The following is an 18,144-nucleotide window of genomic DNA, read 5'->3' on the forward strand; positions in this document are numbered from 1 at the left end:
ACAAGAATCACTGCTGCTCCACCAAAAAAAAAAAAACCAGCTTAGCAGTGTTCAGCAGTGGGTGAGATGATTAAAGATTAACCCCCTGCCTCCTGCCTCCACCCCTCTGGGGAGTATAGGCCTTGAGGCTCAGCAAATCCTTTCAGAGAAATATTTGAAATAAAAGACAACAGATAGGGGACGCAGCGAAGGCAGAGGGAGGCAGAAAGGCCAACAGCCTCGGACAAGGGAATCGGTACAATCTGGCCCGTGTTTGCTGATGATAATGCGCCTTTCCAAAGCCCTAATAGACATGGAGATGGCAGATTATAGTGCAGCGCTAGACCCGGCGTATACCACCCTGGAGTTTGAGAACATGCAGGTGCTGGCTATGGGCAATGGTAAGTCCCATCTGTCTTCTCTCCGCTGTGGTGGGATGAGCCGGAAGCTGCAGGAGAAGCCCCTGGGGTGGCTACCAAAATCCTCCTGGGGAGGGCTGGGGCATGGCAGGGGCGTCAGCCAGGGGGGTCCCAGCAGCTCACTGGGGGGTTTCTCCTTCCCCTGGGGAGAAATAGAAGTGGTGGAGGTGGGATGGTGCCCTGCAGCCCAGACACCTCGGGGACGGGCACACGCCAGGAGCTGGGTGCAATGAGAGGTCCCCACTGGACATTCAGCCCAGGGACCAGGGCTGAGCACAAGGGGGTCTCACCATCGCCAGACCCCAACCAAGAGAAAAAAACAGCCAAAAGTTTCTGAGTGAAACGCTGACGACAGCTCCTCAGACAGACGAGCCTGTGGCTCCAGAGCAGAGAGCCAGTCCCACCCCAGCAGCAACTGGTGCTAGATTTTCCCAGAGCAGAAAGCTGTTTGCACCTGGAAAGGGTGGAAATCACTAGGAAAAGTGTTTCAAGCAGGATTCAGTACCCCGAGGCTGTGGCCGTTCCCTGAGCAGTGCTGGGGTGCGAGGTGGCATCCCCTTTCCTGGGAGCGCTGCGGGGACGAGAGGCTCAGCCCCGGGACAGAGGGGTGAGGGGACCTGGCGTGGACAGATGAGTGATCCCATCCCCTCAGGAGGGCAGGATCACACTTAACCCACCAGGATTCACAACACTGGCCCACCCATTTGGGGACCAAGGAGTCCTGGTGACAAAACCTTCAGAGATAGCAGGAGATTCCTCTCCAAGTCTCCCCCTAAAGTCTCTCTAAATAAGAGGTTAATGACTAAACGAAGCGCGCTGCAGCAAGCGACCCCCGAGCCCTCTCCTCCTGCCACCTGCGTCACCGAGGTTCTGGGGCACCCCTGTCCCGGGAGGGCTGTGCTGGCAGCGCGGGCTCTCCCCTCACAGCCTGCATAGTTCTTCTTCAGCTTACAGCTCTGCTCTGTCACAGACATGACACTGCAGTGACAAAGTGGCTCTGCTGTGCAGTAACCCCCATTGCCTTGGGTCTCTCCCACTTCTCCACTCTCCAGGCTGTCCCAACCCACCCAGGGGTCTCAGGGCCAAGAGAAGCCCCCTTTGGCTCTGCCGCTGCCTGTCTGGACCTCTCCGGACAAGGACAGGTCTTGTTCCCTCTCCGTGCCACTCTCTGTGCCCCTCTCCCATGTGGCACCCACAAGCTCCTGTACAGGGGTCTGCAACTCAGGCCCTCTGGACTGGGGGCTCCACAGGGCAGAGGGACACCATAATTTTATATGACAAGTTCAGGCACAATATGAAATACACCCTAGAGAGGGGTGAGTCAGCTGGGTCAGGTGGCACCAACATCTCTCCTCCTCCTCTGCCCAGCTCCAGACCATGGGCAGGTCTCATCTCCAGGGCTGCTTTGGCACTCTGGCAGCTGCCTGCACCTCTGCCTGCAAAACCCCTGACTCCTTTTTGGGCAGAGGAACACAGGAGAGCTCGGTCCCTGTCCTGCACAACTCCGCAGCACCAGCCCGGAGTTGGCTGCTCAGCAGTGACCAAGTTTGCCACCATCACAGACCAAATGCATCCTGTATTCAGACAAGCTCGGGGACCTCTCAAGGAGCACCTGTCCTCCTAACACAAGTCTTGACTGCAAGATCTCAAATTTTAAGCGGCATTTCTTCTTTCCTCTATTTACCTTCACTCCAAATCAATCCCGTTAAAGCCACTTCACTGCAGCAGCCAGAAGCCCACATTTCTAACACTACAAAATAAACTTAATTGGAAAATTATCCATTAGGCAATAATTTCATTGTAAGTTGGCTATTAGACTAAGATGTTGTAATTCCTTTGATAATGATGCCAGTTTTTCCTGTTCTAAGTTCATCTGATTACAGCATGATATGCTGCTAAAAAGGGATTTATCTGGGCTGTCACAGATATACAAGTAACATGATTATAGGCAGATCAGCTCTTCCTTCTCTGGTGTGAGTCCTATGTGTAGCTGAAACTGGAAATCTGACTTTCCTTCTGGAATGACCTTCATCTAGCCAATCCCTTGGGATGTGCTTGGAGGAAGATGTTTTTGGAGACAAGCTGCTCACAGGGACAAGAGACAGCCAGAGCTGGCTTGGGAGGAGCTCAGGGATTGGGAGCAGAGAGAGATGATTTGCAGAGGCAGCACTGCACACACAGAAGTGCAGCTACATGAAAGGCAGCAAACTGACTTGGGAAAGAAATATAGGAGGGACACAAGGAATGAGAAAGACAGAAAGCAGGCAGGGAAATGAAAGCTGCTGCCAGAGCCAGGGGAGGGTCTGGCTTGAGATTTCCCCATGCCAGTGATCACAGGATCCACTCCAGGTTACTCACGCCAAGGCAGGGAATGAGGAGGCCATGCAGCACCCTTTCTCTGCAAAATAAATGCTAAAATTGTAGCCCTGCCCCAGGCAGCATTGCCTTGGCCTCCCCCAGCACCCAAAGGGAGCCCTGCTGGGACCAGCCCTTTTATAGCACCCAGCTCCCTTTCTGCTGGGTGCCAAGTGGGAGCAGCTGTGGCCCTCCCAGGTGAGAGTTAATTGTGTCTCTGCCAAACCCAGAAACCAGGGACCAGTAGACTCAGGTATTCAAATCCCAGCAGGTTTCTATGGCTTTGTAGATCCTGGGTATCATTTGCAACTGGGATTTCCACTGAGGCAGGAGAATGTGCCTGTGCTGATACAGGAAAATGTGCATGGGAGGGGACAATTAGATCAACTGAATTAAGGGCTGATCCCTTCAGCCTTGAGGTTTGTTTGGCTTGCTGAAGGGGTTTAGTGTAGGGTTTGAGCCTTTCAGATGTCCTTTCCTACAGAGGCTGCTGCAATTCCCCATTCTCCCAAAAGAGCCCTGCAAATGCCAGCTCCCCTCAGTCTGTATGACACATTGGTGTCAGCCATGGTGCTATCAGACTCTAGAAGATATCCAGGATATAGCCTCCTCCATGCCATAGCATCACCCTTTTTTTCTGGGGTAGTTTGATCAGTCCTTCCTTGCATGGGAAGTGCACACATGAGTTTTCCAGTTAAAGTAATTTAAGTTTGCTGTGCACTTAAAGTCTTGTTCTCCTGAAGAATCACTGTGCAGGCTGGAGCTCCATGCCTGGCAGAGCAGCTCTCCAGCAAAGGGAGATGGTCACCTCCTTTCTCTAACAGTGTCTGCTCAGGACTATCTTGGGCTCTTTCGGTGCTATAACACAAACACCTCTCTAATAAATCAGCTGCTCACCCTGAGCTGTAATACCTCAGCTTTAACTCTGCTCCAGCTTTCTCTCTGGCCACGCTACTGCAGCCCAAAGTGTCTGCAAATCCCCGAGGAATTTTGGCTCTGCTCTGTGACTCCTGCAAATGGGTTTCTGCTTTGTTTGAAGGTGTCGCTGGAGTCAGGTCTTTGGGAAGAGCTGTCTCACCCTGGCCCATGGGGAGCTTTTGCACACTCAAAATGCAATGACTTAAGACACTCGGAGCACCCACCACTTCTTACACATCTCTCTGACCAGCCCCTGCTGCACAGCCCGGCTGCAGCTGCCTGGTTCCTCCAAAAATCAAGCCTTTCAGTGGAAACTGAGTTAGGAAATGTTGGCTGTTTGTCTCACTGTCTTCTTCTCATGCCCTTCCTCAAGCAGACACATCTCCATCAGAAGCAGCCAACCTCAACACTTCCAACAGCATCGGGGTGAGCGCCCTGTGTGCCATCTGCGGGGACCGTGCCACGGGGAAGCATTACGGGGCTTCCAGCTGTGATGGCTGCAAAGGCTTCTTCAGGAGGAGTGTCCGGAAGAACCACATGTACTCCTGCAGGTAAGGACAGAGGGGTCAGAGTCATGTGCCTGAGACAAAACAGTCCCCAGGACCTGAACGGTAAAGCCCTCAGAGTGTAGCAGCATGGTCCTTCATCTTCTTCATCGTCCCTGCATCCTCCATCACCTTCCCTGACCTCATCCTCCAGCAGGGAAGGGCCAGAGACAGCCTTCACTCTGAGATCACTCCAGGGATCATTGAGGAAAGACCCTGCAAAGTCTTATCCTGTTCTTTAGGTTCCAATGGATGTGGCCAGCCATGGGTGTGACCAGCGAGCAAGGTGGTGCTGGGGGAGAAATGTTAGAGGGGCTGAGCACCTTGGTACTCTGTGCTCTGAGCGTAGCACAAACCCTGCTCGCTCCCTGGGGACACTTCAATAGCCTCCCATCCCTTCTCTATCATGAGACAGAAATGTGTCTGCCATCGACCTAAAATGCTGTCACTGCCTGTTACATGGTAAAAGAATATCTAAAGACACAAGCTGGGCAGCGTAGCGTGCACGTCTTTGCAGATGAAACACGCATGTTGCTCCTGGAACTCATACACTGCACCTTGTGTCGTTGGTGGTAGCCCATGGCTCTCCTGTGCCATCAGCAGCTGTGACCTGTCTGCTGCCTGCTGTGGACAACTGAGACAAAGCGAGTCATAGAGGAAACTAAAGATTCCTCAGCTCAGACTGTCTAAGTCACTTGGGCTTTTTGAATGAGTTATTCCTGATGACCTGACAGACTCTTGGAGAGCGTGAACTGCAACACAATTCTCAAACCTGGGTGACAGAAAGAAGCCCCAGGTTTACGAGTGTACATGGCTCACTATTGCTTGCACCCCAGGGTTATTCAGGCTGGCTGTCCAGGGAGCCGCCTCCCCACAGCTCCAGTGGGAAAAGCCAAGGTGCTCAGTGTTTTGGAGACCAGGGCTTTTGTATAAGTGCTGCAGAAATGCCTAAAAGCTGCTTTCAGGCATCCATTTGGGGAAATCTTAGCTTGGGGCTTTAAAAAGTATGGTAGAAACAAGCCTTTTCAAAACCTACAGAACTGGGCATGGCTGGGAGCCCTTTCCCAGCTCTGTATGCTTTTGTCTTTACTTTGCAAGTTTGATCAATCAGTTAATGAGAGCAAATTTGCAAGTGAAATTCATGCTGCAAATGTCTACCAGGCTTGTGCTGCACACACGAGACACACACATGGGAGATCAGTGTTTGCCCCACCACATGTGGATTTGTGATACAAGTGTGGAGGGAAGGAGCTGGTTGCTTCCCAAGTCCTCTCTGAAGTGCAGAAGGCTGCAGAGCTGTTTGTACTCCAGTGATGCTGTCCAGAGGTCAGAGGCAACCTGCCTGGATCCCAGACAAAGTCCTGGAGAGATGCAGAGACTTAAATCCACTTCTTAACCTTACTAATTCCAGAACAACCTTCTACCCTTTTTTTATTCAGAATAAATTCATTCTTCCTCCCTTCTAACTGGGATCTAACTTACAGCAGAGGCTACCAACGTGGCTCTGACCCTCCTGGCTCACACTTTTAACTTCACTGGGTCTTGTTAGTCCATCAAGAGCATCCTATGCCTAGTGGTTAGTAAGTAAGACCAGCAGCCTGAGCTCCTGGGTGGAACTGTCAGCTCTAGCCCCTCCTTATTGAACATCTGGAGGTAGAGCAGGGGGCTGAGATGTTCAGTGCAAAGAAGAAAGCTCAGGTTAAAGCAAGCATGGAAATGGCACAAACCAGAGCTCCCTTCTCAGGGTGAGCCTCTGGGAACCTGCTCTGAACGTATCCTGGGGCTCTGTCTTGTCCTGCCTTCAGGCTCAGTCTCACTGCTCCTCATTCCTCTCTTTCTTCCCAGGTTTAACAGGCAGTGCGTGGTAGACAAAGACAAAAGAAACCAGTGCCGATACTGCAGGCTTAAGAAGTGCTTCCGGGCAGGAATAAAGAAGGAAGGTGCGTGACAGTGTGGCTTCCCCGTGCTCCCCACAGCAGCAGTCACACCAGCTGCATATGTTTGAGGAAGCCCTCGCAGCCCAAGGCCAGTCCCTGCTGTGTACACACTCGCCCTGTGCCAGCTTAGTCCCATCTTCCCTGCACAGTGCTCTCCTGTGCACAGATCCAGACCCCCATCACAGGGGGTTAGAGATAATTTTGTCCTCTAGTCATGAGCCCTGCATGTACACAACCTGCCCACTCCCACCCATGTGAAGTCCTTGCAAGCAGCCATCATTCCAACAGTTGAGGGAAAGGCATGGGGGCCCTGCATGCTTCCAAATTCAATTTGGTGCCTTCTCAGGGCACCTCTCAAAATGCCAGCACAGACAAGTCCATGAGAGTGCCACAGGGCCATGTTTGTGTCCCAGAACTGCGTGTACTTGCACACAAAAATTGCACCGGGGTTCTTCAGCTCACCCTCACTCTAACTCACACTGACACACGTCACCTGTGCTCCCACATAGCTGGGACATCCGAGTGATTTGAGAACGCTTCTCAACATCAGTGAGAAGCAGAAAATTCAAAGAAGGCCTTCACAATTCGGAAACACTTTGGGAAAATTGCTGTAAGTGCTGTTGCCCCAGAGTCACCCTGAAATCCACAGCTGGTTGGGTGAGTCCAGCAAAGGATCCAACTGTAAATCCAACTGTAATTTTGCCCCTTTTCTTTCTAATGTGCATACAGATTCTTGCTGATCCTCTGCACAGAGCTTAGTTTTATCTGATACATCAGCCATGACAAAAAGGTCCCAGAGCATTTTGTCCATTTAAGTCCATATGAAACAAGTAAAGATAACCACCCCCTCCATGGCCCAGGCTCACCCCACCAACTTCCCTGCATCTCTGTCTCTGCAGCTCTTCCATGTCCCCATGACTCAGACATGATGGGACAGGATTCACCTTTCTTTATCCCTTCTTGGTTCTCAAGAGCGCTCACAGTGGCAAGGAAACCTGGGGCTGCTGGTGGCCCCACTGGTGACCTTGCTGGTGGCCCTCTTGGTGGAGGGACAAACTGCCAGGAGCAGCCCAGAGGAGCTGCCTGGCACCCTGCAGAGCTCACCCCATTGATGTCTGGAAGGGGACAATCAGGAGGCATTTGGTCCTGTTGTTCCATGTAGAGAAATTAAACCCTGTGCTCCCCCCAGTTCACACTCCCTCGAGGTGAAACTTAGGAGAAAAGAGGTCCTTGAGGTCAATAGCCAAGTGCCAGTGGCTTCCCCAGGAACACCAGCCTGCAGGAACATTTATTCCCTGTTAAAGGGGATGAGGTATTGCAAGGAACTTGGCTTGACTATTCCTGAAGAACATAGGAATCCTTCTCTCCCCGTGGGCCCGCTCATCCCATGCCCAGAACTTTGCTGCTGTCTGTTAATATTCAATAGAAGTTACATTAGGTGCATGACCAGCTAATACTGAGCAAACATTTGGAAAACATCATGGCGTGACTGAACTCGGGGGCCTGCTACTGATAACAAGCAGCATAACCTTGAGAGCTCCTATTTACAGCCGCTGACTGCAGGGCTTTTCTTCTGGCCCAGCCTCATTATTGCTTTTTATCAGGTGGATTTATACATTGAGAACGTATCAATCCAGAGAGCCACTGGCCTAAGGCAGGGACTGTTCTGTTTCCCCTGCCATCGATCAATAGCTTATTTGAGCAGATGGCTTTGACTGGCACGGCTGTGGTGAGTTACAGCCAGACAGAGAGGGAAATCCTCCCCCTCAGCACTACTGCTCTGCTCTGGCTGCTGCCACCTCTATACAAAAAGCCCAGGTCCTCCTCAAGACTAAACCAAGTAGGGAGACATGTTGGGGTCTAACCTGTCCTGGGACTCTTCACAATAAGGTATGAGAGAGCTCTGTTGCTCTGGGTAGATAAGGAGGAGCTGCTCTGTACTTCCTTCCTTATTATAGCTTAGATGGAAGTTTTCCAACTGCACCTACCTGGTGCAAGAGCTTCCCAATGGTGCTCACAGAACTCATGTGGACAGACAAAGCAGCCATGCAGATACTCAACTCCTCCATTTCACACATAACCTTTGGGCTGCATGTGTGAGCATGGCCACTGTTTCAGACCCCATATCTCGAAATAAAAAAACTTAAGAGACAGATCCTTTGAAAAGAAACTTTCACATTGAACTCTACAAGCTTTGAAGCAGGTGCCTGGGCTCTGAAACGACCCCGTCCCAGGGAAGTCTAATGAACCAAAAGTAGGGGGTGGTTGGACTAAATGACATTTAAAGGTCCCTTCCAACCCAAACCATACTGTGATTCTATGAAAACAAAACCACTGGATGTAGTCAGCTCTTGTAGGCATCCCATCACAAACCAGACACAGCTGCACCTCCGCCCTGCCAGGCAGGGAAGCTGGAGAACTGCAGCTGAGGAAGTGCTCCAGAGAACTGCAAGGGGGAACACCAAAAGTCTGTACTGCCTTTCAGTGTGTATTGCCATGAATGACCTGCAGCTCAGCCAGAATATTCTCTTGCAGCTGTACAAAATGAACGGGACCGAATCAGCACCCGGAGATCAAGTTATGAAGACAGCAGCTTGCCTTCCATCAATGTCTTACTGCAGGCAGAAGTCCTGGCACAACAGGTACCTCTTCTTTCTTCTTTATCAAATACAAAAGCATCAGGCACTACCTGGCCAGTAGAGCCAGTTGAGTATTTAATAGCCGAGTCTTCAAATTACCACCTCTTTTCTAAATAACTTATCTGCCACCTCAACACTGGTTTTTCAAAGGCTTTTGTTACCTTAACCATCCCCAGAGCTCAGTTGTAACAATATGCAATAATCTGTTCTGCTTTGATGGGACACACGAAGACTGGAGACCCTGCTGGAAGAAAATAGGGTAGAATCAGAGAAATCCAAGGAGCTGCAGCCACCAAAGCCAGCTGAAGGGCTGGCCTCGCACGAGCAGCTTCCCTTCCCCATCAGGTGTTAGGAACAAATTCTGCTTTCTGCACAGTTTCACGAGGAATCAGTTTCATGCTTGTTTTATGCAGATATTCTTTCCAGTGTTTGCCTGAAATTCCCCATTTCCACAAGCATTTCCACTGCCAAGACTTACTTCCTAGAGTGTTCACCTGAAAAAATTACTCCAGTTTAAGAATCTGGATATTGCAGATGGTGTACATCACATCAGCACTGTCTGGGAGGACACAGGACGGGAGGAGAGCACACAGGCTGTGGGGAGGGTTTGCCTGCAAGAACAAGTGATGAGGATGGGGCTGTGCTGGAGGCGAGAGCTGCCACACTTCATGGGAGCTGGGGAGAGCAGCGCTCCTTGTCCCAGGGAAAATTAAGAGGGATTTGAGTTGACAGTCCATGTTCTTCCTTGCTTCAAGGGTCACTTTACCCTGAAGACTGTCCAGGAGATGCTCCGGGACAGGACATGCTGTGCTCTGGTCTCTGTGCTAGGGCTCAGGCTGTCCACTCCACCGAGGAGAGGATGTGCTGGAAGGGCTATGGGCCAACCCTGTACACAAGAAGCATATGCAATCTCATCCCACATCTCACCTTGTCCTACACAGGCCCTAATATATTTATATACCCTATAAAAATAATATTGGTGCTGCTCCCAGAGGCAAGAGATAATGGGGTCTCAAGTCACCAGATCTACAAGGGAAGGACATTTCTGGGACTCTGAGTCCTGCAGTGGCATCATATGTAAGTCCTGAGCAGGGTCTGCTGACAAAAACTACAACCATCGACAAATCTAGGGGAGCTCCTGCTCTCCCACAGAGCACAGGGAGACTCATTAAACAAGGCAGTCTCCAGCACAGTAATTGGTAACTTTTATGTGCCTTGCTAATTAGAACAAGATACTGCTGAGGAGCTGCTTTCTCCAAGATCTCAGGTCACTTGCTCAGAGGTCTTTATTTATTTGCTAAGCCTTCCGGGCTCTCTGATTAGGGTAATACACGGTGAGATTTTTACAATCTTATTTATTCAATAATAGCTCGAAAGCTGGAAACCTTCCAGGTAATGCAACCTGAAAAAAAAAAAATAAAAAAAAACTGCAGGTGGCATTTGAACTCCATTTCCTTGGGAAGGTTGGCAGGGTCCAAGCTGAAAATGCTGGCAGGAACAGGACAGGAAGAGCTGATGTTGTACAAGAGCAGAGAGGGCAGGCGGAGGGCAGCGATGGGGTTGAGTTAATTGCTTACAGAAGCATGAGGATAAAGTAGTGACTAAGGGCAAATTTTCAGATGAGCTGGATGAGCAGCTATGCATGAGAACTGGGCAGGAAGTTGGGTGCCTGGTTTTGGGGAGATGTTCTTTCCAGCTCTGTGTGACGACACTTGCAGAGCTGCCAGGCTTGTCCTTTGCAAATGAAATGGCCCCGTTTGCCTTTGCAACCACAAATGATTCGTCATTGAAAAACTGTGGCCTGTGTTGTGGGCATGTTTGCACATGCGCAGCTTTGCCCAAAGGGCCTAAAAGCTGGAGGGAGACTGTTGTCTTTAAAGTCTGTCTTTAGCATTTCAAAGTGGGTAATGTCAAATATTAATGACCTGGTGCTCAGAGAAAGCAATGTCAGCCCTGGAAAGCTATATTCAGCAGACTTCTTGTGCTCATGCTGACTCAGACAGGAGGAGAAGTAGAGCCTGCATGTCTCCTGTCACAGGCAGACGAGGCAGGTCTGGCCAAGCACTAGCTCTGGAGCAGGGTGGAATGGGGAGCAGTTTTCTGCCCTTTCATGGGACCAAGTAGCTTGTGCAGCAGCACTGGGTGGACGTGTCCTTGCTACTGGTGAGGCTGACTGCTACACAAGCCCTTCTGTTCCCTCCTGGATCTTGATTGAGCACAGTGGGAGGAAGATCTTGGCTTTAGAAGCATTTCTACTCTGCTTTCCAGTCTATTCAAGGCATTATAGCTTACCAGGATGATCCACTGCCTCAGCTCTGAAGCATTTCATGTTCACAGATCTCCTAGTTGATCTCAATTTAAATGAGTTGTGTTGGGCCACATATTCTGGGGGCTGGGTGTGCAACAGAAAAAGGCAATTGTTGATGCTGGAGTCCGCATCAGCACAACCCAGGGCTGGGGATTTTTCCATCAGTGTTTCCTCTGTGGCACTGAAAGCTGAAGGATCTCTTCTCTCCTTCCAGATATCATCCCCGGTTCCTGTGATGAATGGAGACATCCGAGGGAAGAAGATTGCCAGCATCTCTGATGTGTGTGAGTCCATGAAGCAGCAGCTGTTGGTGCTGGTGGAGTGGGCCAAGTACATCCCTGCTTTCTGCGAGCTGCCCCTGGATGACCAGGCAAGTCCCCGCATCCACCTCACCTCGCTCTTGCCCTGGTGAAGGCAGCAGGGAGCTGAAGGAGAGCCAGGCAGGAGAGACCTTCAAAGAAAATATGCATTGTTCACTGTTATCCTGACTGCTGCAGCTGATTGGGAACGGCATCCATACAATGCCAGCACAGGCCATTTGCATGTGTGGCTAATCAGTCGATGAGCACAGGCGTGATAACACTGAGCTCAAATTAGGTACATAATCAGGTGCGCATTTTGCATGGGCCTATCAGTCAATTATTTATCAATTACAGCTTGTGCAGCACTTTGAAAACCTGAAGTGCTATACAAATACTTCAGGTAATCAGACTTGGTAGGACAGATTTCTAGCCTAAGGTCTGTTCAAGACTTAAAAACAAACCTGCCTATTTTTTATTTCTGCTTCTTGCCTGGGGACTTGTGTGTATCCATTCTCCTAGGGTGAAATTAGTGAAACTAGACACTAGCTTGCTTGCAAGGTAATAAGAATATCTCTCTTCAGGGTTAAAAACCAGGAATATAGTTGCATTTAACACAAATGACATTTGCCCTTAGATATCCCTTAGATATTCTCTATATGGGTTTGATATCCTCTATAAAACTGTGCTGCAGGATCTCAGGCAGCCTCAGAGAGATACAAGGAGATGTCACCCTTGTAAGTCTAAATTTCAGAGGTCTGCAGCAGATGTTGCAGGACATGATGTGTGCCACAGCACGGGTGGATGGTGGGGAGGCTCCAGAGGGAAGGGACAGCACTTCTGGCAGGGTATAGCACCTCTGGCAGTGGCCAGCACAGGTCCTGTCACAGATAGGAAGGTATTTCCAACCTGCCCAGTGTACAGTCACAAAACCAGCACCTGTTCTCTTCAGCTAGGATCAGTTTCCAGCCCTGTTAACCTAGAGGTAATTTTTATATCATGAAGAAAAAGGATATCCAGAAAGTGAGAGTATCCAGCTGATCAAAAGCCCCTAAATCCTAAATCTGAGCTCTTCAGTAATCACCCAGCAGCACAGAGCCCAGGGAATTCAGTGCTGTTAACACAGAAGCAAATTTCCCTCTTTTCTGTTGTGTGCAAGTGCTGAATTGTTTTAAACAGTAAGAAATCTGCTAAACTCCTAAGGCAAATGCAACTCAAAAATTAGGAAAACCAAAATGGACTCCAATGGCAAATGACATGTACACAGCAGTTCTGCATAACCCACTGCATCCTTGTGCCATTTGGAACAGAGGCAGTAAACCTGGTTAATAACTCTGCAAACTACAGCAATTTCCACATGAGCTCATTTTACAGTAGTGGGGCTGCAAAATTTCTCAAAGAAGAAAACACAGCCTGAACTTGACATTATTTGAGCCCTGCCTTCCCACAGGGGAGAGGCTGAGCTTGGCGTGCTCCACAGGCTCGTCATGATTTCAACAGATCTGTTATGACCAGCCATCCGCCCATCATGAGCAGCTCCCAATCTGTCCCAAAGGGCTTGAGAGGAAAGACTGTGCTGAATTAAAACTAATCAATTAAGGACATCCGTGCTTTCAAAAGACGGTGTGAGAACAGAGGCAGCAGGTACTCAGTGGAGTGCAGGAGGAAGGACAGAAATGCCAACAAAACTACGTGCAAGCCAGCTGCCCAAGGGGCATGAGAGCCAGTCAAGACATGTCCAGTGGGAACATTTAACGTTGGGAAATGCTGTTACATTGCCATTAAAATGTTGCCTGAGAATGAATCATCTCTGCCAACATTTTTATAGGAAAGGTCATACCTAACCCCTCATTGTTCCTCTGCACCAAAATGTCAAAGAACCAGGTTTGGTGGGGCAAAGCCATTTCATTTCAAAGTTAAAGTTCTACTTTGTTGTATTACAACTTTTATATTTACCGTAGTTCACAAAAGAATGATATATCTCAGGTTGATCACTGCATGAACAAATATCAAATGAGATGGTTTTGCCTTGTTGAAGTAATTTATTTTAACCCTTCTCAAACAAGCAAATTTTATGGAAACAAAAAACGGTGGTTCTAAACTGACCTTTCTCAAATTTGCACTAGGCAGGAAATTTCTACATGAGGGCTTTGCTCCTCCTTGGGATTTCCAGTTTTTCCATTCTTCTCAAATTTTTGTCAGATAGGAAAGCTCAGTTTTGCACAGCTCTGGTAATTACAAGCAGCTCGGCTAACACATCCACCCATGTTTGGATAGCGATAGAGAGGCTAGATTTTGGCATATAGATAAAGGTTCCCCAGCATCATGTGTCTGTAGCCTCTCTGCAAGGACCTCCACTCTGTTTATTTTACAGAACTCTTTTTCACCATCTGAAAAAATAAATAAATAAAAAAAATCCCTCTCTCAAACATCAGCATCTTTTCTATCCAGAGCTCTCTTCTATGGGTGACACATTCTCCTGGCATTTCTGGTAGGGTAGGACTTCTCTTGGCTTTGTCAGATGTTGAGGGATAACACACTGGAAAAAGGGACCATTCCCATCAGGACACACATTTCAGAATCTCTTCATTAATGTTTAATGGTTGTTTTCTCCAGCAGAGGCTCCTGGCTGGACATTAAGAAGCCTCTGTCAGGCTGTCCAATCGTTAACTTCTGATTCTGCCTAAATCTCTGAAATTTTTAACTGAAGGAGGGCAAAAGATTCAGAACATTCTCAAGAGCCACTGGAGGGTGTAAAATGAAACACTTCAATCATTAACGTCAGGACAGAAAAACATCCCTTTGGCTTCCCTGGCTCAAGTGCCCATTGCTGTGGAGGGAACCAACAGCCAGAGGGTGACCCCACCAGCTGGGTGGACATGGGACCCCGTGAGCGTAATTTCAGTGGGAGGTGGGCACGTCCCAGAGGGACAGCAATTGTCCACAGCAGTGGATTGTACATGGTCCCTGGTTCTGCACTTAGTAGGTAGAACTTGTCTGCAAATGGCCACTGTGAACATGTACCAGTGCTGGCATGAGGTCGAGCATGTCTTGCTCATGATATGTGCCATGAATATGAGATGTTTCAGATGCTGTTATCTACCAGTTCTGCTGGATTTATAGCTGGTTATGCACAGGAGTAAACTATTTTTTGACCTCAAACTGTGACTGGAGAGGGGCTTCTCACTCCCCATCCCTGAGTGCAGTGCAGTCTCTCCATCACCCAAATAACTTTTCCCTGCCCTTGCAGGTAGCACTGCTGCGAGCACATGCAGGGGAACATCTGTTACTGGGAGCTGCCAAGAGGTCCATGGTGTTCAAGGATGTCTTGCTGCTAGGTAAAGAGTGCAATTCTGCTCACGGCCCATCTGCTTCTGTGAAGCTTCCCTGCTGGGGTGAAGGAGAGGGTGGTTCAGTGTTTGCAGGCATCCTTTTTGCAGTACGGTGGCTCGATCGCTTCTGTATTTTAGCAAGCCTAGCACAACCTTTGGGTGCAGCTAGGCCTGGCTGACATTCACATCTAGGCCACAACATGTGGCAATGTTGGGGGGCTGTGAACATTCACATTGCCCCCCCAGGTTTGTGTGAGCAGGCTGTGGTGTGATTGAGAAAAAGACTCTCACTCCTCAGTCAGCTTTTCCTTGCTTGAGTGACTCTTGAGTAAGGAGAGGCTGCTCTGACTGCACAGATCAGCATTTCTGGTGGGCTGAGCCAGGGAATGGGCAGAAGGAGGAACTTCTTAAGTCTTCCACCCTCAAAATTATCTCAGAATTGGCTACCTAGGTTTTGAACTCCTTGCTACCCTTGATAAAGTCTTGGGCAATGACAAGGCAATGGTCTCTGTGCTGCCTGTCCAAAGGAAATGACCATATCATCCCACGGAACTGCCCTGAACTGGTGGAGGTGAACCGCGTGGCCATCCGTATCCTGGACGAGCTGGTCCTCCCCTTCCAGGAGCTGCAGATAGATGACAATGAATATGCCTGCTTGAAAGCCATCATTTTCTTCGACCCAGGTATGCTCCAGCTTGGTGAGGGTTACCATCAAGGCGGACTAGTCTGCGTTATGCTGACTAATACTGGTCCTGAGTTGTGGAAATGCTGCCTGGCCTCCTCTCTCGGCCAAACTGTTCATAGAGAGAGGGGAGAAGTCAGTCCAAATAGAGAATAAACATCCATTACAGCAGATGGCAGAGAATCAGAGACAGCTCACCTCAGCCTGTGCCCAGATTCATGCTAATACTGAAGGGCAGTTCCTAGGGAAGCAGCCTGGATAGTTTGCTCTGTGGGTTGTTTCAGATGCCAAAGGACTGAGTGACCCCTCCAAGATCAAGCGGATGCGGTACCAGGTGCAGGTCAGCCTGGAGGACTACATCAACGACCGGCAATACGACTCACGGGGCCGCTTTGGGGAGCTGCTGCTGCTGCTGCCTGTTCTGCAGAGCATCACCTGGCAGATGATAGAACAGATCCAGTTTGTCAAGCTCTTTGGCATGGCTAAAATTGACAACCTGCTCCAGGAGATGCTGCTGGGAGGTGAGTACTTGAGGGTCCTACAAGAGGCCTCTCAGTGTTCCCTCATCACCTCCATCATTCCCTACCCAAAGCAGATGGAGACAGCCTGTATGCAGGTTAGCCATTGACTCACACAAAATCATCTCCCCCTGTCACTGCCAATGGTAACAAAGGGTCCTCCATTTCTATTCACCTAAAGAGATGCACGAGTTGTGCATCTATTTATAGAGAGGCATCCCCAGTTCTCTGCATGTAGACAAGCTTTACTAGGCAATCACCAACCTCCTAGCAGCCAGCTGTTTCACTAATCCTCCTCTGTCTCAGAAGGGAGTCATCAAAACAAAAGGGTCTGAAAGGTCAGGTTGAGAGTGTCCCAGATTTTCTACTGGGAGCATCCAATGGGACAAAACATCATAAAAGTTGACACTGTGCTATTCTTTACATGGAGATGTGACTCAGGAGGAGAGGAGCGTAACCTTGTATAAGAGGAAATGCAGGCAGCAGGCAGGGGTTGGTGAGCCCAAGGCATCCATGGAGGAAGACAGGAAGGGTGCTCCAACCACGTATGCACGAGCTGATCATGCACAAAGCCTTGGACATTTTGGTGCAGTGGGTCTGCCCATCTGAACTGTCTTCTGTCATTGTAGCACATTTCTTATGCACATTTTTAGGCTCATCGAGTGAAACGCCGCATGCTCACCACCCCCTGCACCCTCATCTGATCCAGGAGAACCTGGGAACAAACGTCATCGTGGCCAACACAATGCCTCCTCAGATGCACAATGGGCAGATGTGTGAGTATTGCCAGAGAAACGGAGAGCTCCCAGGAGAAACCAAGAGCTTTCCAGCATGCCTGTGGAGGTAGTTCCTACCTTGCAAGGAAACTTCCATGCAAGACAGAGTCTCTGATAATGAGTGTGTGAGAAATTCCTATGCAGAAAGGAGAGAAAGACAAACTGAGAGGTAGGTTAGATTAGATTAGGCTAGACTAATTGATTCAACAAGATATTCCCTGGCAGACTGTAACTTTTACATAGCCCTTAAATTTAGGGATGAATGATCCCATCCAAATGCCTAATGAAATCAGTGTAAAGGCTCCCCTTCCCTTGAATGGTTCAGACACACCTCACTTTGCCATCTGCAAAAACACAGGAGGATCTGGTCCACCACACAAGACTACCACTTGCAGCCACCACTTGGGAATTTGGGCTGAGACAACCTCAGCTGACCAAAAAAGTGGCCAGTAAAGGTCAAAAATGCTAGTAGGTCCCCTCATTTGATGTTCATTATTGTGGCTCTTACAGGGCACCTAGCCAGGCCTGTGTGTCCAGGCTGTCTTGCAGCAAACACACAAGCCATCAGAAGCTATGGTTTTGCTGCAGAGCCTCTGCCTTGCTTACACCTGAACCTCACAGGACTGAGGACAGATCCCAGTCCTGTCAGGTTCACGTGGCCCTCTTCTAATTTTGCTTCTCTCTCTGTAGCTACTCCAGAAACTCCACAGCCATCGCCACCTGCGGGCTCAGGACCAGAGCAATACAAGCTGCTGCCTGGAGCCATCGCAACCGTGGCAAAACAGCCCAGCTCCATCCCGCAACCCGCCATCACAAAACAGGAGGTCATCTAGCAATCTGCAGAGCAGCTGGCCTTGTTTAGAAGACCATGTGGGAGAAAAGCCCAAACTGACTCTGTCACTGTGAAAAGAGAAGCCGTCCAGAGGTCCTTGGGCACAAACACACAGACTTGCTTATTGAACTAGTCCACCACCACCAAAAGCTGTCTTCCTGTAGCTATGGACAGCACGTGCCATGGGCAGCCCCGAGTCCCAGAACTAAGGTTGAAGCCTTATTGAAACTCTCAGACTTTGTAAGAAGGGCCAGATTTCTGCCTCCCTCTTGCAGTGACTGGCTGGGGACAGTGCAGCTGGCTGTTCCCCCATCACCACCTCTCAGCATTTGTTCAGCACACACCAGACCCTGTGAACAAGCAATTCTCTGTGCTCTGTTAATGGAGGGCTTCCCTCCTACAGCCATACCAGCTCCCCAGACAGTCTCCAGAACAGCCAGACTTGATGGAGATGGAAGCTCCCACAGGAGCATCGCAGCAGCTGAGGCACATGGGTTTTGCCCCAGCAGCACTGGCAGAACTGCTCTTCAGCCTTCACTAGTCCCAGCTCTTTGCATGGTGTCACCCTCTAGTAAACTAACTCCCCAGCCAGGTCTAACAAATCT

The 18,144-nt window shown here is 49.5% G+C and overlaps 1 protein-coding gene across 3 annotated transcripts; it reads left to right on the top strand.

Moving 5' to 3' along the window:
• Positions 1 to 259: 259 nt before the first annotated feature.
• HNF4A (hepatocyte nuclear factor 4 alpha) lies at positions 260 to 17,900 on the top strand. Of its 3 annotated transcripts, none has more exons than XM_010170917.1 (10): positions 260 to 380; positions 4,048 to 4,222; positions 6,062 to 6,156; positions 8,689 to 8,795; positions 11,315 to 11,470; positions 14,650 to 14,737; positions 15,259 to 15,414; positions 15,698 to 15,934; positions 16,585 to 16,707; positions 17,398 to 17,900. In XM_010170917.1, exons 1-10 carry the CDS (start codon positions 260 to 262, stop codon positions 17,538 to 17,540), a joined length of 1,401 nt encoding a protein of 466 aa, XP_010169219.1. In that variant the 3' UTR covers positions 17,541 to 17,900. The 3 variants fall into 3 exon arrangements, with proteins under 3 accessions (XP_010169219.1, XP_028941521.1, XP_010169218.1); XM_029085688.1 differs by having other exon boundaries at positions 4,045 to 4,222; positions 17,398 to 17,540; XM_010170916.1 differs by having other exon boundaries at positions 266 to 380; positions 16,585 to 16,711; positions 17,357 to 17,540.
• Positions 17,901 to 18,144: the final 244 nt, after the last annotated feature.

This window comes from Antrostomus carolinensis, unplaced genomic scaffold (genome assembly GCF_000700745.2).
Source record: "Antrostomus carolinensis isolate BGI_N321 unplaced genomic scaffold, ASM70074v2 scaffold26306, whole genome shotgun sequence".
NCBI classification, from domain to species: Eukaryota; Metazoa; Chordata; class Aves; order Caprimulgiformes; family Caprimulgidae; genus Antrostomus; species Antrostomus carolinensis.